Source organism: Haemorhous mexicanus, chromosome 3 (assembly GCF_027477595.1).
Source record: "Haemorhous mexicanus isolate bHaeMex1 chromosome 3, bHaeMex1.pri, whole genome shotgun sequence".
NCBI classification, from domain to species: Eukaryota; Metazoa; Chordata; class Aves; order Passeriformes; family Fringillidae; genus Haemorhous; species Haemorhous mexicanus.
Window position 1 is genome coordinate 113429043 of NC_082343.1, and position 20997 is coordinate 113450039.

Here is a 20997-nt window from a genome sequence, read left to right on the forward strand (position 1 = left end):
GGTAAGTGCCAAGTTAGAAGCTGTGATTCTGAATAGAGTTTTTCAAATGCTCAAGGGGTCTGTTATGTTTGAGGTAATTTGTCTGGACTGTCATCCCAGAAACATCTGGTGGAAGGGGATCAGACTGGCACAACAAAGACTGGCAGTGGTACTCACATGTCCTCTTGTGGAGCCACTTTATGGGTTTGGTTGTGCTAAAGATTTTGAACACTTTGCAGGACATTACTGAATTTTCTTGAGCTGTCTGAAACTCAGCATTTCCATTTCATGGCAAATGTCAAAGTTTCACAGTATGTTTTTATTCTCAGTGTGAACATACTCACAAGTATAAAACCTTTCCTGCCCATTTAGAAAAGTGTTGTTTTAAACAGAAAATATATATATAGAGAAACTTCACTTTAAAATTAAATTACTAGTTCAAAGCTTATTTTGTTTTGTTTCTGATCTTAGGATGAGGTGTTGGTGCATGTCTGAAGAAGGACAATGGAGCTGGGGCAGGGTCTGGAGCACAGGTCTGATGAGGAGCAGCTGAGGGAGCTGGGGAAGGGGTTCTGGCTGGGGAAGAGGAGGCTCAGGGAGGACCTTCCCACTCTCTACAACTCCCTGACAGGAGGGTGCAGCCAGATGGAAGTTGGGCTCTGCTCCCAAGGAACAAGTGATAGGATAAGAGGAAATGGCATCAAGTTGCACTAGGGGAAGTTTAGATTAGATATTAGGAAAAAAATCTTTATTAAATGGGTTATCAGTTATTGGAATGAGATGCCCAGGATAGTGGTAGAGTCACCATCTCTGGAGGAATTTAAAAAACATGTAGCTGTGGCATGTGGGAACATGGTTTAGTGACAGTCTGGGCAGTGCTGGGTTAATGATTGCATTCAATGATCTTAGAAGTTTTTCTACCCTAAACAATTCTATGATTCAATGATTCTCTCCTGACACAGCAGTTCTGAAGGCTCAGAACATGGCCCAGCTCAACACACTGTATCTTGTCAGGATAAGAACCAGGTAAGGATGCTATTGCTGGGCAAGCACATGGACAGTTTCTAGTAGATGAGATTCATCAGCAATTACCTAATTTTAGGTGGCTTTTTTTTGTGCCATGACTACACTGGAGCTTGGTGGCCAAATTCCTGATTTGGAGAGGGATTTTCTACAGCCAAAAGCATGTAGTCCAAGTCAGTCTTAAATTGGATACCTCTACTTAGACAAGTGATTTCCTGTCTCCATTGCCTATATTGAGTCATTCTCCACTAAGCATAATGGGAGTCTAGACTGTTGTAGCTATGTCCATTTAAGTTTGAAGTTGGTGCTGAATTTCCCCCTGTTTTGTTCACCAGTGGAATGAGAGCTTTCTGAGAACTCATTAGTGGCAATAACTTGAAGCCTCTTTCCATTTATTGTTATTATCTTTATAAAATGCATAATACCATTTTGGGCCTGTAATCCAGAACATGTAACCAGAGCAGGGAACATCAAAGTCTCTCTTGTCGTTGGAATATTTTTTAGTTGGTAATATAAAATCCCATTGAGGCAAAGCTCTGTAGTTCATACAAGACAACTCAAAACCAACTGGGTTCATCTGAACCTGTCTCCATTCGGATTTTGTGTTGACTTTGCTGTTGGATTTAGCAATCAGCTATAAAAGACAACATTTTCAAAGCCAGTCTAATGAAGATACTTAGAGTGATATTCTTCCAACCACATGTTTGAATCTGAGAAAATTACTTCAGGCTTTATTCCCTTTATTGTTGATGGGAAGAAGCAGGAATTTAGATGTGAGTCATCTGACCTATTTTAGGTGTCCATTTTGGAGTGATGAGTTGCAGATGAAATGCTGATTTCTCCCCATTGAGTATTAGAGGGCCAGAGGGGGATTAGCTGAGGTGCAGGTGACTGATGGGATTGAAGGAGCTCATCCCCTCCTCACTTCAGGGTACAACGTTTGGCCTTATCAGCAATAGCTTTATCACCCAGCAAAGGGCATGGCTGATGGGGGATCTCTCCCAGGACAAGTCTGCATGGAGATGAGGCCAGCCACTGGAACTGGAGCTCCATTTCCATTTGAAAATGATTCACTGAGGTCAAAGGGAGTCTTTCCACTGGCTTCAATGGGCTTTGCAAACCCCAGAGTTTTAGCATACATTAATTTAGCAGCTGGGTGCCACAATTTAAGATAGCATCATTCTCCTGTGTTTTATTATCAATGTTTTGCCAAAGGTCAGCACTCACAGCAGAGCTGGCAGACCAAAGTTAGCCACAGACTAATACAGCAGTTCACTTGGTCATAGAGGCTGTGCATGTGCTACTCCTAACAGAATATTCCTTCCCTTGGTACCTGAGTCTCCTCTGCTTTGGTTTATCTCGTCCATAGTCTTCGTCATCACAGAAATCCATACTTAATCCCTTTGTCCATCTCCTCACAGGCTGCCAGTGGTCTGTGGTTTACAAAGAACAGCCTCCCCATCCAATCCCCATTCCCTGACATGTGGTCTTTGTCCTTTCAGCCTTTGACCACCTTGAAGCTGCATCTCAGTAGCAAGTCTGGTGGATTAAACAAACCATCTCTGATAAAGAGGGGGCTGAAAGAACCTTTGATAAGAATTCAAGATAGACAAAAAAATTTGGGGTGAAAGCTGGCTGTTCTTCATTTCTGCCAGGCAGGCAGAGATTTTGCTTATTTGAAGGAAAACTATTAAGAGAAAATTCAGTATTGAGTTGTATAACTGAAGCTTGAAACTTCATTAATTAATAATTAAATAACTTGAAAAGCTATTATTGTTTTTGGGGTAAGTGAAGACTTTGGAGAGAAAACAGAAGAGTTTAAGTGTTTGTCTTATTTTCATGGCATTGTGGGTGCTTTTGCAATACTTATACTTTTACTCACCCCACTGCCCTGACATCCTTTTCAGCATCTGGGAAAAATTATTCTTTTAGAGTCCACAGAGTACTTCAGAGAATACACTACTGCCTTACCAGAAAAGCTTTACAGGTGCTGAAAATTTTCTGCACCAAAAGAGGGGCAAACTCATGTTCACTGTGTTGTCCAGGTCAGTGTGATGTGACTTTCACAGTCAAACCCACATAATCCAAATACTTACAACATTGTTGTCCTGGTCATGTTTCTACAGGAAGGAACTGGTAATTAAAAACCTTTGGGAAAGTAATATTAAAGTTGGACAGCTAAAATACTTTCTTTTGCTTTAAATAGCAAGCCAGTTTCACTGGCTTGCTATTTCAGTTTTGGCAGTAATGGAAACAAGGGAAGTATAACACAGTTGAAAGCCTTAACTCAAGATTTGAGACCATATGTTCCAGTTCATCCTTTATTACAGGTTTCTTGTGTTTCTTAGAATGTCTGTCAGGGCAGGATTCAAATCAACCAAATTTAGCCACCTCAAACTGGATGGCTTATTTAAGACACCTCTCTGGGCTCTCTGTAATCCCAGAATGGTTTGGGTTGGATGGGACCATAAAGATCATCTTGTGCCACCCCTACCATGGGCAGGGACACCTTCCAATATCCCAGGCTTTTCCAGCCTGGCCTTGTACACTTCCGGGGATCCCGGGGCAGCCACAGATTTTCTGGGAAATTGTACCAGGGCCTCACCACCCTCACAGTGAATAATGATGGTATTATTATTACTATTATTATTGTTATTGCTATTATTGCTATTAAATTTAATGTCAGTAGGCACTTCCAAATAACAACTGATCTCATCCAGAGAAGGTATTGGTATTTCTCCAGCAAGAGTGTCTTTCACTTCAGTGATCTTTCACTATTGACTCCAGGGGAAGTCTGGATGACCAGTTACAACCAGATCTGAAACTTTTACATGGTTTTATTTAGCTGAAATGCATTCTCTGCTGAAGTTAGGGCTATAAAATCTATTTAAGTACATGTGACAGATTTTAATATATTCAGTTACAAGCCAATAAATGTTTGCTTCAAATGTTTGGGTTATAAAAACCATTTCAACATGTGTGACAGGAAAATATTTTAATGTATTCAGTTACAGGCAAAAATAGATTGGTATTTCTTTGTCAACTCCACACATTAAAATGATCACAAGTCAATATGACAGCAATGATGAGTGAAAAAAGGGTCATAATTATGGTTCTTAATTTACCTCATGGTTATTGTGCCTGTTGTATTTATGCTGTCAGAGTTTTTCTAAAAATACATAATGATAGAGATGGCCTAGAATTTCCCCTTTTGAATGAATACAGAGTTTCTCTCCTGGTGAGGATACAGAATCTACAAAGAAACAAAGAAACAAACAAACAAAGTTTGCAATGCAGACTGAATGGAAAATGCAGTTCCACTTCCAGATAAGCCCAAGTGAGTGATGAGGACCTTTGTTCCCATGTCCTGATCCAGGTTCAATAAGCCCCCAGCACCAAACCTCATGAAATGCAATGAGACCAAGTGCAAGATGCTGCACCTGGGTCAGGAAAACCCCTGGTATCAACCCAGAGAGTGGATTGAGAGCAGCCCTGCTGAGGAGGACCTGGGGGTGGTGCTCAATGAAATGCTGGGCATGACTCAGCAATGACTGGCCACTTCTTGCACTTGCAGCCCAAAAAGCCAACTGTGACCTGGGCTGCATCAAAACCAGGCTGGGCAGTGAGTCACGAGAGGGGATTCTTTCTCTCTCTGTGCTTTGCTCTTGTGATATTTCACCTGAAGTGCTGCCTCCAGCTCTGGGGGCACCAACACAGAAAAGACAGGCACATGTTGGAGCAGATCCATAGGAGAACACAAAGATGCTCCAAAAGCTGGAGCCCCTCTGCTCTGGAGCCAGGCTGGGAGAGCTGGGGATGTTCACCTGGAGAAGAGAAGGCTCTGGAAGACCTCAGAGCCCCTTCCAGTGCCTAAAGGGGGCTTCCAAGAAAGCCAGAAAGGGATTTTTTTACAAAGGTATTTAGTGACAGGACGGGGAACAATGGCTTCAAACTGACAGGGTTTATATTTGGGTTAACTACGAGGAAGAAATTCTTCCCTGTGAGGCCCTAGCACAGGTTTCCCAGAGAAGCTGTGACTGCCCCATCCCTGGAAGTGTCCAAGGCCAGGTTGGATGGGGCTTGGAGCAAACTGGGATAGTGGAAGGTGTTTCTGTCCAAGGCAGGGGCTAAAATGAGATGAGCTTCAAGGTTCCATTCAACTCAAACCATTCTGTTCCCATGAATGTGTGACAGTGATTTAGAGGATATCAAAAAGAAAACTTTAATTTGCATCCATAGTTCATTTCTGGGGCATTAAAGCACGGAAAGATTTAATCTGTGACCAAAAAGCAGTGACAGGAAGAGTGTGGCAAGGTGAAGATCTGAACTCAGAATGCCCCAGGGCTGTCACCACAAGCCATTTTTTTTCTGAGGGTATGTTCATCTCCATTTTTTCAGTGTAATTGAGTGCAGGAAGTATTCACAGTTCCTGTTGCTGTTTTTGAGCACGGTCTGTTAGAGAATAATCTGAAGCAGCCTCTTAGAAGCAAGACAATACTTTACTGATGTGCAGAAGATAACATGAGCAGCAAAGGAATTGATGTCATCCCTACCTGAGATGAAGGAGGTTGCAGTGATGCTTTTCTGAGGCCCTTCCTTGTCTTACGAGTTTTTCACTGTAGAGTGGCCCTGGGAAGGCAAGCAGAAGGATAACTCAATATTAGCAAAACAAACTGAACACTGTGTAAACATGGGGGAAAGAGCTGGAAGTTTTTCTCTGTGAATGCAGGGAATATCCACTTAATATGTAACTTACTCCCACTTCTGTTTCCTGTCATGTATCAAGAGCTATGAGCAGAGGACCTGGCTGCAAGTCAGTAACACTTGTGGGATTAATTTTTTGCAAGTTTAATGACCTCTTATTTCCCTGCAAAGGGCATTTCACACCACTGCAAAGGAGTGAAGTGCAAAGAAGTAAAACCTAAAGCACTTTACAAGGTGTGGAAAATGCTCTCTGAAAGCAATGTGTTGCTGCAGTTCAGTTACCCTTGAAAACTCAAGCAATTAAAATGCTAGTGACTAAGAAATAATAATTTTGAGAAAGTGTTTTTTCTTCTTTCCCTCACAGTCCTGCTCTGTGCCATATTTACAGCCATCTTGAGCTGGCAGTTTTGTACAGGGGGAATTAACCTCTACTTGGCTTAAAGGGTCAAAAGACCTCAGAAAGGAAGTCAAGGCAGAATAGTTGTGATTTCTCTCACTCATATGATTATAATCTGAGGCTGGAAAAGAGAGCTGAACATGATTTGATGAAGAAAATGACAGAGGGTCTTGACACGAGGCTTCTGGCACTCTCCCTGCTTCTGGGGACCCTTAAACTCCAAGCAGTGTCTTTCACTGGAAGTTAAAATCCAGGGAAGTTGCCTCAGCAGTAGTTTGATGTGATAGTTGTCAGTCAGGCAGCTCTGCTCAATGCTGTCCTCAACAGGGTCATTGTCAAAGAGCTAGTGATGCCACCACAGTTTATTGCAGAGCAGAAATTTTGTCTTCCCCATTCTACCTAATAAGAGATTTGTTATCATCAAGCCTCTGTTGTGCCCTTGTTTCCCAGTCTTTTTCTTTCTCCACTAACTTTGTCTTCCAGATTGAACAAGGAAGCCTGCTCTTTTCCATCCAAGAGAAGCATCTCCGTGAATTTCCACTCTTGTCTGCCTCTATATTTTTACAGGATTCAGTCTCAGCTATTTTTATTTTCTCTAAATAATAAGTTGTAATCCTGGCATTTTTGAATTCCCAGCGTGGGTCTATTTAGAAATTAGTAAGAGTAATTCTAATATGAAAGAAAATTGGCCTTTTTAAGCTATTGTTGTGTCACAATGGTGCTGAGAGGCACAAACCAACAACGGCGCTTCTCTGTTACCAGGCACTGGGCAGAAATAGCTGGAGATCAATCAGAGCTTGGAAAATGTACAATTTCAGAGGGTCAATCAGAGGCAGCAAGAGGAAGGAAGTGACTTGAGGAGTGTCACACAGTAGGCAGCAGCAGGGCCAGGGCAGTGCCATTGAGTTCATCTGTAGTGCCATAGGATTGCACCCTGAACATCCCCACTGTGTGGGATACACAGCCATGCCTGCTCTGGGATCACATCCCTGGGCTGCTCTATTCCTGCCTTGGCTGAGAAACTGGAACAGGGAAGAGAGGTGGGTGCACCCAAACAGTGTTCAGAGAGCCCATGGTGTCAACACAACTGGGTTACACTATTAGGGTAAAGATTATCAGTATATAATCAGCTCTGTCCCCAAAGGTTGTGTAAATACCCTGATCTCATCTTCCACTCTGGTAACCTTTTCTCTGACTACCTTTAAATAAATGTTACAATTTTCCCTCAAAACAAATCCCCTTTCCCCTCTTCAGTGAAGCAAGGAACAACAGCACCAGCTGCAACCAGTGAACTCTTTTAGAGGCACTGCTGGGAGGATTTCAGTGTCCTCATGCCAGTGTCTGGGAGAGCCCTGCAGTGTTTGGTGTCCCATGTGACCCTGCATCCCAAAGATCCCACCACGGCCTGCTTTGTCCTGTTTCCATTCTGCCAGACCCTAGTCCTGCTATCCAAGTTAAGGAACCAAGAGAAGGACCAGTTCCACCTGTGCTGCTGGAGGGATGGTCCCTCTCAGCATGGTTCTGGATTTCCTAGCAAAAAGGAGAGGATTGAGTTTTGTTATTCAAAAGAGGAAGGGGTGAGCCCAAATCAGCACCAGGTCAAATGAAAAAAAATGTGAAGGAGCAGAGCTGGGATTAGTCCTGATGCTGGGCAGACTCCTGCAGATCTGGCCTTCCTGCTCCCAGTGCTGCTGGAGGAATTTGGGCAGGCTTGGTCCCAACCCCCCACACTGTGATCCCTTTTCTCCCAGTCCTGTTTGGTGTTTTGGTGCTTCCAGAACACTTCTGCTCTTAGGATCACAGACAATCAAATCCTTGTTGCCATCATGCTACAGTAACACAAAACTGGAGAATCTTAATGATCCAATCTGTTGAATCTGGCTTTTTAGAGGGTAGAGAGGTTGGAATGTGTTTCTTCCCAGGTCACCCCTCTCTGTATCCATACTTGTGCTTGCCCAGAGATGTGCTCACCATAGAGGTGAGGTGTGCAGGGGATGATGAAACAGAGTTGCTGCACAGCAATATTCCTGTGGTGGCTGAGTCCCACGTGCTCCATTCTACAAATTGTGGGGTTTTTTTCCCATTGTTTGAATGACACAAAGGAATCATGAATAAATGGAGTGCAGGACCAAAATGCAAAGGAAAAGTCACTGGAGCTTGCTACCAAAACCTACATGTCAATAAATGGTTGGAAAAAAACTGTAAGAAAGTGTCCCTGTGTGATTATTTGTGCAATATCCAGCATAACAGAGGGTGGTTTTGTCTTTGAGCCCTTGAAAATGAGAGTTATTGCTGTTCATACCAGTGTTAAACTGAGGTCTGGGAAAATGGTCATCATATTAAATATGAGCAGTTGGAAATGTCAAATTCCATACCATGGACAATACATTTTATTTGTCTCTTTTCTTGACACAATAGTAGCTTTCATTTTATTTTAGTACCTATGGTGCCATTTCCTTTCTACTCAATGTCTGTCTTCTCACACCCCTGAAACAGCTGCAGTATGCTTCCTACTTTAATGCTGAATTAACCTCCAACTCTCCTTTCCCACCTCCTTCTGTGTTTCTCCTTTGCCTTGTTTACTCAAATTAGAACCTTTCATTACAAATTTGAGATGCTGGGGAGGAAGAAAAATTGTCCCTGAGAGGGCAGCCTATTGCCCAGTTGAAAAGAGCTGGTTTGTTATGTCTTTACTTTAAAGGAACATCTTTACTCCATGAGTGACTTTGCTCACTGCATACCTATTTTTTTCACCAGTGCAGCATGAATATCATGGTTACAAGAAATAATGACTTTGTTTAATAAATGTGAGCTTCTGGCTTCAGTTCCACAACCTTTTCCCAGCTCCATTGCTCTTCCCTGGACACACTCCAGCCTCTCAATGTCTTTTCTGTTCTGAAGGGGCCCAAAATTGAGCACAGCAACTGAGGTTTCGCCTCAGCAGTGCCCAGCACAGGGGACAATCCCTGCCCTGGCCCTGCTGCCACACCATGGCTGGTACAGCCCAGGTGCCTTTGGCCTTCTTGCCCACCTGGGCACACCTGGCTCATGTTCAGCTGCTGTCCCCAGTACCCCCAGGTCCTTTTCCAGCTTTCCAGCCACTCTTTCCCCAGCCTGCAGCACTGTAGGAGTTGTTGTGACCCAGGTTACTCACTTGGACTGGGTTAACCAACACCCAAGATTTATGTATTAAACTGGTTGTGGTGAAAGAGCAAAGTGTATCGATCAAGGTGATTTCTTCAGTTCCTGCCAAAGGAAGTTAGGGAGTTTAGTGTCCCTAGACTGAATTTAGACTTTGTAAATAACCCCTCAGGAAATAACATGCAAGTCAGTGCAGGCAGCCAGAAGAAAACAATTTAAAAATTACTATGCTTGAGGTTGCAAATACCAGCTTAAACAAGATTTAGTTGTTGAAAACATACAACTTCATCAGGAGACTCTGAGAATTCCACTGAAATGCTGGTTCTGATTTTCATAAAGAGAGGTGAAAGCTAGAGAAGCTCAGCTAAAGGTCTCAGCTCAAAGATGAGCTTCAGAAGCAAAACTGCAGAAATAAAAGACTGTTTAAAAGGAAGGAAGTTGTAGGAATTCCTGGAGAATGCGATGAAGGCATCTCCTCCAAAGAGTTTGGAGAAGGTGGCATTTTTTAATCAAAAAGCTTGAGCTGTGCATCATGGCAGATGTGTTTTGCAGCAAGGAGAGGGCACTCAAAAGGGCCTGTTCCCACAGAATGTTTGCACACTCTCTGCTCACTTGAGATCTCAGAGTTTTGCAAAGAGAAGATCTGGACACAGCAGCCAGAGATAAACAGGAATAACAGAGCCATGTCCTCCTCTAAATGACACAGGACTATTTTTGATAGACATTTCTTATAAGGACACAGATTCATAGCCCCCCCCACATATCAGGAAATATCAGTGATTTTGGTATATGGTACCAAACACAACCCAGTAGTCATGTCCCAAACAGCTCCACACATTGAGACATTTTATCTCTCAAAATGAACCCCTACATAGTGGCAAACAGATAATTCAGAGCAATTCCCTTGTTCCTACAGATTCAGAATACTCTTTATGTTTTTCCCTGTGGAAAGTAAAAATAAAGTCATAGGACATTCTCACTTGGAAGCATCAAGTAATTCCTCAACTCATACCTGTTTTATGCTAACAATGAGAACTTTTTTTTTATATGTATGTCCATATTTATATCAAGGATATATGGTAGTTTCATGATGAGTTCATTTTTTGCTTGAAGTTTCACATAACCTTTCAGAAATAAGTAGGTATCAAATTCATCCTTCATCTGCTTCATTTCATGACTGCTTTATTAAATTGAAAGTAAGTTTCACAAAAACTTCACAAAAACAATTTTAAGATATGATTCCCCCCCCAAATCTGGGTCTGTCAAGATGTATAAACTTGAGCTGTTGTGAACAGATGATATGGCTTGATCTGATGTGCAGGAAGATGGTGATGAGCACAACTTGCTATTGTTAAAGTACACATGAATAATGCACTGGGTTTGGGACCCATCAGCTCTTCTGGTTTTAATCATTCATTTTCTTTTCTTCCATTTCGTAACTGGGCTGTTGATGTAATCCTACCCCATGTGAATGCTAAGCTGAGGGTTTCACAAGAAATGAAATGCCATCTAAACCAGCATGAAAGAGCCACACAGTGTAATCTAAGGTGCCCACAAGAGCTGGCAGAGGACTGGGCTCCTGATGTAGCCAGTGGAGCCTTCAGTAATTAAATAATAATTAGCAATTAAATTATCAGCAGAACGTTTTAATCTTGCCCTTGGTCTCCTTGCTTGCCTGAAGAAAGGCAGTGTTTCATTTCAGTAGAGAGAGGATGGACCACAAAACAAGTGGGAAAGCAGGAGATCTGGCTGGGACTGGGTGACATCAGGCTCCTTGAACTGAGCCCTCTGCCATGGTTTCACCAAGAAAGGCCAAAAAGAAACATTAGGTGAGATGACTGCATAGTACAGGCCAGGAATTTTATCAAGAAAGGGCTTTTTCAGAATTAAAAGCTCTACTTGAGAACTTTAAAACAGTCAATCCTCATCCAATGGCTGCACCTTGACAATCAAAATGTTTGCACTCAGGATAAGAGCAAAACTCAAGGGCAACATCTGTGCCAGGGAACAAAACACTGTTTACAAAGCTGATGACATTACAGCTTGTGGGGAACAATCCTGGGCTCATTTTAGCCAACCTGTGCCCAGGAATGCCAGGACAGTGCCAGCTGGCCCAAATCAGTGCCAGGAGCTGTTCTGTGAATTTAGCAAGGTGAGCAGTCAGATTCCAGCCTCTTTGTGGTGAGCTGGCATTGTTTAATTTACCAAGACAATGGGTTTGTGTACTGGATTAAGTGACACAATGTGGTAATTTTCTGCTTTCTGCCACAGGATTTGTGTCTTTTGTTATACTAGCAGACATTTCTCCCTAAATGTTGTGGTTCTGCCCAGGTGCTATAGAATCACCTCCAGGTCCTGGCCATGCCCCTCCTGGCCACTGTAGAATTAACCTTGTCCTGGTCAGAACCAGGACACTCCCTGAAAATGCTATCAGATGGACACTTCTCTTCCTTGCACAGACTGCACTGAATTGACCAAGCTGCTTGAAACTCTCCATACTGGGCATCTTTTTGAGACATCACCTCTTCCCTTTCTTATTCCTTTCTGATAGAAGAACTTCCTGTGATGATTAACACTGTATATATCCTACTTTCCTAAACTGAGTCTTGCTTGTGCACCCATGGCTCGAGAACATGGCAACAGCCACCCACATTCTTTCAGCTGAATCTCCTCTGCTGTGGAATGTTTAGTGAAGAACACCTGCACTGAGCAGCTCATGAGCAGCTGCTGGATTTCAGGAGTTGGGTGGTGTCTTTGTTCCTGAACTGTGTGAGACTTAGAGCAAAAAGGCACTGGAACAACTGTTGTGGAGTCTCCATGCTTGGAGCTATACAAAACCCTGCTGAAGCTAAAAGCTTTTAAAGTCTCCCAGATTCCTAAGTTTAGGCTGTTACTGCTATACTTGAGCACCTAAATTCCACAAAGTCACACCTGAGATGCCTCCATGCTCTTGTGAATTTTAAAATTCCTTATCACAGAATCACAGAATGGTTTGAGCTGGAAGGGACCTTAAAGACCATCTAGTTCCAGCCCCCTGCCATGGGCAGGCATGCCAGCCACTAAACCAGATTGTTCATTATGGTGATCTTAGACTCAGATATTATAAGGAGAAGGAAAACACAGATATTATTAGGAGAGGTGATGTGTTCCTGTGGCTGCTGGCCAAGTCAGAACTCTGGAGTGTCACAGAGTGACCTCAGAAATTGCTTCTCTTCTGGTACACTGCACTGGACAGAGCATCCTCTAGTTCTGCACTGGAGCAGCTCAGACAGTCCTGTCTCCAGTGGTGTGACTTTGAGCCTGCTGAACCCCTGCAGCAAACACCTTTCCTCTAACACTTCAACTCAGAGACTCCTGCCCCAACCTCGTGTCTCCCACACTCAGCCATAAAGCTGGAAAACAAAACTCCCAACCTTCCTTCCCTTGCCTGCCCCCTCAGCCTGGCTTTATTTCCCAGGGCTGCTGATGGTTGAAGAACATTGTGTTTTGCTCATCTGAGGGGATTTGCATTGTGAATCTTCCCGACAAGCCAAGGAGCAAAAGGGTGGGAGAGGAGGGGTGGGAGGAGAGATGCTCTGCCAGCCAGGCAGGCGGGATCGCTCTGGCAGCAGCTCTGCCTGGCTTTCACTCTGCCTCCCAGGGGAAAACCCTTCCTCTCACTCCAGGCTTCTGCCCTGCCACCACAGGCAGGACAAGGAGGCAGCAGAAGGGTCCCTGCACTGCCAGCACCCCACCCCAGCTCTCACCTGCAGCAGGCAAACCATGAGGACGAGCTCTTTGCTCCTGCAGCGTCTTCACCTTTGATTGAAAACCTTCAGCCATCTCCCCAAGGGACCATGGAGGAGCAGTACATTTCCAAACTCCACCCAGCAGTGGATTATGGAGCTGGGGTCTTTCTTCTAATCATAGGTGAGTTCACAGCCTGCTTGTTTGCTTGGAGCCAGGGAACAGGATGCAGGGACTCCCTGTCTGTGCCATGGTCAGGCAGAAGAACCTGGAGGGAAATGACAGCAAATATTTCCCCACAGGTTCTCCTGCTTAGTGCCCTGGAGTTGGTTGGCAGCCAGGATGAATCTCCACTCTGGGATTTGGAATCTTGTTTTGATGCTGAAGAATGGCCAGCACAAATTAGCCTCTGTGGCATCACAAGTATTTGAAATAAGTTGTGTATTACTTTCTGTGGCATCTGAGCCCTGAGAACAGAGCCAGGGCAGCTCAACCCATGGGACTGGTCAGGGGGAGGCAGCTGTGGGCTGACCCTGCGTGGGAGAGGTGTCATTCTGCTGTGTCTGGGCAGGATGCACTGCTACAGAACAGCAAAGTGCTTCCAAATAGCAGTTCTGGGTTTTGCAGCAGCCTGTTTGTCCTGCTTCAGGCAGATTGAAAATGAAATAAAAGTGGGGATAGCTACCAGCCCATGGCTTCAGTTCAGTGTTTTCTTCCATGTCTGCTTCTTGCATGTATACAGACATTTGTTTTCTACCCTTGTAGATTTGGAGAGGAGTGGAACTTGTTTAGGCATTCTTTCCACCTGAATTTTTCCTAAGATTCCTTCCTTTAGCTTTCTTGAAAACTCAGTTTGACATAAGAAAGACAAGGCTATATTTTCACTTGCTTTAATACCAAGGCTCTGGGCAGAAGTACTGGACTTTAGCACTTCATATTTCCTCTTGTTCTGCTCAGCAGAGCACAATTCAGGGTGAGAAAATACCTGTTTACAAAAAATGAAGGGCTTTTTCAAGTTAGGATGCCAGTTCCTGTCTCTCAGAAATGTAAACACATAGATGTAGTTAAGGCACAATGGGAAGGGGAAGCAAAAAAGGGCTGGAGGCTGGAGCTCCCCACGTTTGTGTTCCACCATGCTGCAGTCTCACACCTCTCCTAAAGGACTCTGAGGCACTGAAACTCCAGACATAGCTTCCAGCAGGGATCCAGAGCCCTGTGTGGCAGCCAGGTTCACTGCATCCTGCAGGGACTCTCAGAAATAAAGCAGAGAGCAGGACTGGAATCAGGTGCTGTATTTATCCAAAGCTTTGCCACTCACTGGGGCTGCACGTTTGTGCCCTGAAATGATGTTTTTATTAGGAACAAGGCCAGGGCATGGGCAGCAGCACTCACCACCAGCTGTTTGGTTACTGTCCCACAGTTCTGGTTCTGTCCTGTGCCAGCCAGCTGCCCACAGGCTGTGGGATGGAGGGGAAGAGCATCAGTCCAGGGGAAGGAGAGGCTGGGCCTGGGTGTCACCTCTGATGGCAGAGCTGCTTCCTGCATCTGGTACAAGGGCTGGGCTCTTACAGAAGAAAGTGAACTGGGTTCATTTTTCCTCCTGAAGCCTGAGGATGTTCTGTTTTGGGATCCTCACTGAAAGAAACAGAATGAGGGGCTGGAGTGACTCCAGGGAAGGGAACAGAGCTGGGGAAGGGGATGGAGCACCAGGAGCAGCTGAGGGAGCTGGGAAAGGGGCTCAGCCTGGAGAAAAGGAGGCTCGGGGGGACCTTCTGGCTCTGCACAACTCCCTGACAGGAGGGGACAGCCAGGGGGGTTTGGGCTCTGCTCCCAGGGAACAAGAATAAGGACAAGAAGAAATGGCCTCAAGTTGCACCAGGGCAGGTTTAGATTGGATATTAGGGAACATTTCTTCATGGAAAGGACTGTGAAGCATTGGAACAGGCTGCCCAGGGCAGTGGTGGAGTCACCATCCCTGAGGGATTTAAAAGCTGTGTGGATGTGGCATTTGGGGACATGCTTTAGAGGTGGCCTGGTCAGTGCTGGGGAGTGGTTGGACCTGATGATCTTGGAGGTGTTTTCCAATCCAAAGGATTCTATGATTCCATGGTTCCATGTCCCAGCCTGTGGAGAGTGCTCTGCCCACTGAGCCTCAGGTTGCTCTGTCAGCCAAGCCCCCGTGGGCATCATCCTGTGTGCAGACACAGAGATCCTGAGAGCTCAGGGAGCTCTTCAAGGGCATCCAGAGGTGGCAAGTGAAGGTGTGTGGTCAGAAAGGGAATGAAGGAGGGGCACGGGGTCTCAGATTTGTGTCCCCATTTCAGTTTAGCCTTTCTCTTGACACCTCTGAGGATTTTGTACTCATGCCAATATATTTATTCCATTTTATTGCATGTGCCTCTACTAAGTCCTCTGTGGGCACTTTAAGTGGTACCTTTGAGCAAATACAGCCTTCCTGCATTCACAGCCACAAGGGAACAGGACAGAATCTTTTTCTGTCTCCCTCTTTCACTTCTGGTTTCAGAGGATGCCTTCTCAGGAAAACCTTTCATCAAAATGTTGCTACAGCACCATGTTCACTTGAAAGAAGAGAGAAAATGAGTTGTTTGGTGTGTGTACTTCTGACACTGCTGTCACCAGCACTTGGAAGCCCTGTGGCACACCTGAATAATGAATGTCTGACAGCTCCTTTTGCAAAGCAAGCTCTGGGTCTCTTGCACGCCCCTGGCTAAACAACTCCCATGGTCGCACTGCTCTCAGAGACCACCAGAACAGTCATGCTAATTCTCAGGAATCAGCAAGGACTCTGAGCTGCCCAGGCAGCACATGCCCACCACCCAGGCAGCTCAGAGCCCAGTGCTGGAGCTCCAGTTGAAGGTGAGGGAAGTCACAGAGGGAAGGCTTTGGGAACTGCAGGGGATGGGTGGCCAGGATGGCTGGAGTACTTCAGCAGGAAGGAGAAGTGAGGATATTCTTTCTCAGTGCAAGAAATGCGTGGACCTGCTAGAGCGGGTCCAGAGGAGGCCACAAAGATGCTCTGAGGGCTGGAGCCCCCAGCTCTGGAGACAGGCTGGGAGAGCTGGAGGGTTCTCTCTGGACAAGGCTACAGGGAGACCTCATTTTGGCCTTCCAGTACTTTAAGGGGCTTATAAAAAAGACAGAAAGTGACTTCTCACATGGACAGGCAGTGACAGGACATTCCAAACCCTGCCATGTGCAGGGACACCTTCCACCATCCCAGGTTGTTGCAAGCCCTGTCCAACATGGCCTTGGACACTTCCAGGGATGGGTCAGCCACAGCTTCTCTGGGCAACCTGTGCCAGGGCCTCCCCACCCTCACAGGGAAGAACACCTAATATCAAATCTAAACCTGCTCTCTTTCAGTTTAAAGCCATTCCCCCTTATCACTACATAATCTTGTAAGAAGTCCCTCCTCAGCTCTGTTGGAGCCCCTCTCAGGCACTTCACATACTTCCAGTGGATTCCCCAGGTGTATTAACCATGTGATATTCCTGTCTGGGTTGGTCCTTCCCTTTCAGCCATCCTGACAATCCTTGGGAATTCCGCCGTCCTTGCCACAGCTGTGAGACGCTCGTCCCTGCTGAAGCCACCAGAGCTGCTCACAGTGAACCTGGCAGTGGCAGACATTGGCATGGCCCTCAGCATGTACCCCCTGGCCATTGCATCTGCCTGGAGCCATGCCTGGCTCGGGGGAGACGCCTCCTGTGTTTACTATGCCCTGATGGGTTTCCTCTTCGGGGTCTGCAGCATGATGACCCTGTGTGCCATGGCCGTGATTCGATTCCTCGTCACCAACTCACCCAAATCCAACAGTGAGTAACCCAGCAGCCTGTCTGCTCACCTGGTGCTGCTGTGTTTGGGCTGGGCTGCTCTGGGAAGTGCTTTGTGCAATGTGGTGTGGATTATCAGGTCAGTAACAGCAGAATAAGCCTCAACTTCTAGTGCAGTATTAAATCCTGGTGTTCCCAGAAGGACCTAATTAAATTCTGGATGAAACAGTGAGGTTTTTCACTTCTCAGTTTTACCAAGTGAAACTACCTGTAAATGGAGAGCACAAATGTTTTCCAGGACCAGACTGCCTTCCCTTCCTATTTGTATCCAAGCAGATACACTGGAACTTTAAAGGAAGGAATATTCTTCTGGCATTCCTGGGCTGGGACCACAGCACATTCAAGGTGAAATTGATCTTGTAAAGCTCCCGGCCTTACTAAGCTCCAGATGAGCACTGAGGGCTGTGTTCAGGTCTCATCCAACCCTCTGACACTGCTTCTCTAGAAGCCCCAAGGTTAGGGACCTGCAGCAGCAGCCCAGGGGTGTCTGGAGTCACCATCCTTCTGTCTAAGGAGAAGTTATGGCAAACCTCCTTGTGGCTGGGATGGGATCCATCTATGCTTGCTCTTCCTCTTTCTTGCAGGTAACAAAATCACCAAGAACACTATCTGCTTCCTGATTGCTTTTATCTGGCTCTACTCCTTGCTCTGGGCCATCCTGCCCTTGGTGGGCTGGGGCTACTACGGCCCTGAGCCCTTTGGCATCTCCTGTACAATAGCCTGGAGCAAATTCCACAACTCCTCCAATGGTTTCTCCTTCATCCTGAGCATGTTCCTCCTGTGCACGGTGCTGCCTGCGCTGACCATCGTTGCCTGTTACTTGGGGATTGCCTGGAAGGTTCATAAAGCATACCAAGAAATCCAGAATATTGACAGGATCCCCAATGCAGCCAAACTGGAGAAGAAGCTGACCCTGGTGAGTGATCCCTGTGATGGGAAGAGTGTGCAGTAATCAGGAGCTGGCAGAGAGCTGGCTCTGCTCATGCACAGCTCACAGAATCATGGAATTACAGAGACCTATACAGAAATTCTGTGTGGAAGCCGGATTTTAATTTATTAATATTAAGTATTAATATTTTTTTCCAAAATGGACTTCAGTTGTGCATTTCTTGTGGAAAAGCAGAATTGATCCAAGTTTTCTAGAGGCCAGTCATAGAATCACTGAATCATTAAGGTGGGAAAAGGTCTCTAAGATCATGAGGTCCAACCATTAATTCAGCACTGACAGGTCCACCACTTAACCATGCCCCTAAGCACCACAGCAACACATTTTTTTTTAATATTGCTAATGCCAGTGACTCCACCACTGCCCTGGGCAGTCTGTCCCAATGACTGACAACCCCTCCCGTGAAGAATATCCAATCTAAACATCCCCTTGTGCAACCTGAGGGCATTTTCTCTTGTCCTTTCTTTATTTTACCTGGGAGCACAGCCTGACCCCCACCTAGCTCTAGCATCCAGGGAGTTGTAGAGAGTGATAAGGTCCTCCTGAGTCTCCTTTTCTCCAGGCTGAGCTCTCCCAGCTGCTCCTCATCAGACCTGTGTTCCAGCCCCTTTCCCAGCTCAGTTCCCTTCTCTGGACACACTCCAGCCCCTCAGTGTCTCTCTTGTCAGGAGGGCTCAGCAAGCACAGCTTTGAGCATTGCAGTTTGGGTGTGTCCCACACACACCTTGTGTGCCAGGGCATCCAACCCTGTCTGTCCAGCTGCAAACAGCTCTGCTCCCTTGCAGATGGCCGTGCTCATCTCAGTGGGGTTCCTGAGCTCCTGGACTCCCTATGCAGCCACCAGCTTCTGGTCCATCTTTAACTCCAGCGACTCCCTGCAGCCCGTGGTGACGCTGCTGCCCTGCCTGTTTGCCAAGTCCTCCACAGCCTACAACCCTTTCATCTACTACGTCTTCAGCAAGACTTTCCGCTGCGAGGTGAGGAAGCTGCAGTGCTGCTGTGCCTGGAGGGTTCACTACTTCAGCTCTGACAACTCCATGGAGAATCCCGTGTCCACCATGTGGAGCGGGAGGGACAACGTCCGTCTGTCTGCGGCACCGAAGGTGCAGAACCCGGGAGCTGCAGCTCCCTGAAATGCAGCTGTGGGGTCAGCTTGGCCTCCCTCCCAGGCCCAAAGGAGCAGGGATGCAGCAAATGAGGTTGTCACTGCGTATCTCATGTCAATACAGAGGTTTAAGTATATATTTTTAAGCAACTCTCAAATATTGTCTTTAAGCCTCATAGAAAAAGAAAAATTAAAAATCGTAATTTTTCCCCAAGAAATTCCACTTTAGGGGAAATAGATTTATGTACCAAACATAAAATCATGTAAATTAAACTTATTTTCAGGTAAAAAGAGAATTATTATTTTTGTTGATTTTTTTAATGCAATCTATCTGCCAGCTGTTGGCCCTACCAGTAAAACAGCCATCAGAGGAAACCATAGCTTGCACACAGTGCTACCAAATAAACACAGCTGAGCGTGTAATTTTCCAGCAATTCGGACTGAAAACCATATGGGCAGCAAGAAATGTTCACTGCCAGGAAAAGGTGAGAATGTTGCTCCCAAAACGATATAGAGATCTCGGGTTCCTTGTTCTCTCAGAGGTGCAGCTCTAACTCTCCAAGCACAAATCCATGGAGCTGAGCAGCCTTGGTTGGATGAGCTTTGGTGGGAAGGTGGCAGTCAGTGAAGGATGGCTTGTGTGTGTCCCAAATGGCACAGTGGGAAGGTTTGGGAAGGTTTGGGAAGGGAAGGTTTGGGAAGGTTTGGGAAGGTTTGGGAAGGGAAGGTTTGGGAAGGGAAGGTTTGGGAAGGTTTGGGAAGGTTTGGGAAGGTTTGGGAAGGTTTGGGAAGGGAAGGTTTGGGAAGGTTTGGGAAGGGAAGGTTTGGGAAGGTTTGGGAAGGTTTGGGAAGGGAAGGTTTGGGAAGGTTTGGGAAGGTTTGGGAAGGTTTGGGAAGGGAAGGTTTGGGAAGGTTTGGGAAGGTTTGGGAAGGTTTGGGAAGGTTTGGGAAGGGAAGGTTTGGGAAGGGAAGGTTTGGGAAGGGAAGGTTTGGGAAGGGAAGGGAAGGTTTGGGAAGGGAAGGGAAGGGAAGGGAAGGTTTGGGAAGGGAAGGTTTGGGAAGGGAAGGGAAGGGAAGGGAAGGTTTGGGAAGGGAAGGTTTGGGAAGGGAAGGTTTGGGAAGGTTTGGGAAGGGAAGGGAAGGGAAGGTTTGGGAAGGGAAGGGAAGGGAAGGGAAGGGAAGGTTTGGGAAGGGAAGGGAAGGGAAGGTTTGGGAAGGGAAGGGAAGGGAAGGTTTGGGAAGGTTTGGGAAGGTTTGGGAAGGGAAGGTTTGGGAAGGGAAGGTTTGGGAAGGGAAGGTTTGGGAAGGGAAGGTTTGGGAAGGGAAGGTTTGGGAAGGGAAGGGAAGGGAAGGTTTGGGAAGGGAAGGTTTGGGAAGGTTTGGGAAGGTTTGGGAAGGTTTGGGAAGGTTTGGGAAGGGAAGGGAAGGGAAGGGAAGGGAAGGGAAGGGAAGGGAAGGGAAGGGAAGGGAAGGGAAGGGAAGGGAAGGGAAGGGAAGGGAAGGGAAGGGAAGGGAAGGGAAGGGAAGGGAAGGGAAGGGAAGGGAAGGGAAGGGAAGGGAAGGGAAGGGAAGGGAAGGGAAGGGAAGGGAAGGGAAGGGAAGGGAAGGGAAGGGAAGGGAAGGGAAGGGAAGGGAAGGGAAGGGAAGGGAAGGGAAGGGAAGGGAAGGGAAGGGAAGGGAAGGGAAGGGAAGGGAAGTCTCAGCAGAAGGAACTGTGTCATTCAGCTGTTGCTGGCTGAGGTACAACAGCTCTTCTGCCACAGAAGCTGTTGGAGCACTTGGGATTGGAAATGAAAAGGTTGGAAAAGACCTCTAAAATCATGTCCAACCATCATCACTGTGTTCACCACTAAATCATGTCCTCCAGTGCCACATCCACATATTTTTGGAACGCTTCTAAGGATGGTGAGCCCATCACTTCCCTGGGCAGCCTGTTCCAGAGCTTTACCACCCTTTCTCTGCAGCTGTTCTCTATAGAGGATGACACAAGGCATTCCTCAGGTGACCTTCCTAGTGGATTCACCCTGCAGATGCAGTCCTGGCTCTCATGGCTCCCATGGGAGCTCCTGAGATCCCAAATTCCCCTCTGGATAGAGCACTTACATGACTGCAACTGAGAACAGAG

At 46.2% G+C, this 20997-nt stretch overlaps 1 protein-coding gene across 1 annotated transcript; it reads left to right on the plus strand.

Annotated features, from left to right (window-relative positions):
- The first annotated feature begins 13080 nt into the window (after window positions 1-13080).
- LOC132325872 (opsin-5-like) lies at window positions 13081-19130 on the plus strand. Its single transcript, XM_059843425.1, has 4 exons — window positions 13081-13153; window positions 16510-16803; window positions 17406-17737; window positions 18553-19130. The coding sequence occupies exons 1-4, from the start codon at window positions 13081-13083 to the stop codon at window positions 18898-18900; spliced, it is 1047 nt and encodes a 348-aa protein (XP_059699408.1). The 3' UTR covers window positions 18901-19130.
- Window positions 19131-20997: the final 1867 nt, after the last annotated feature.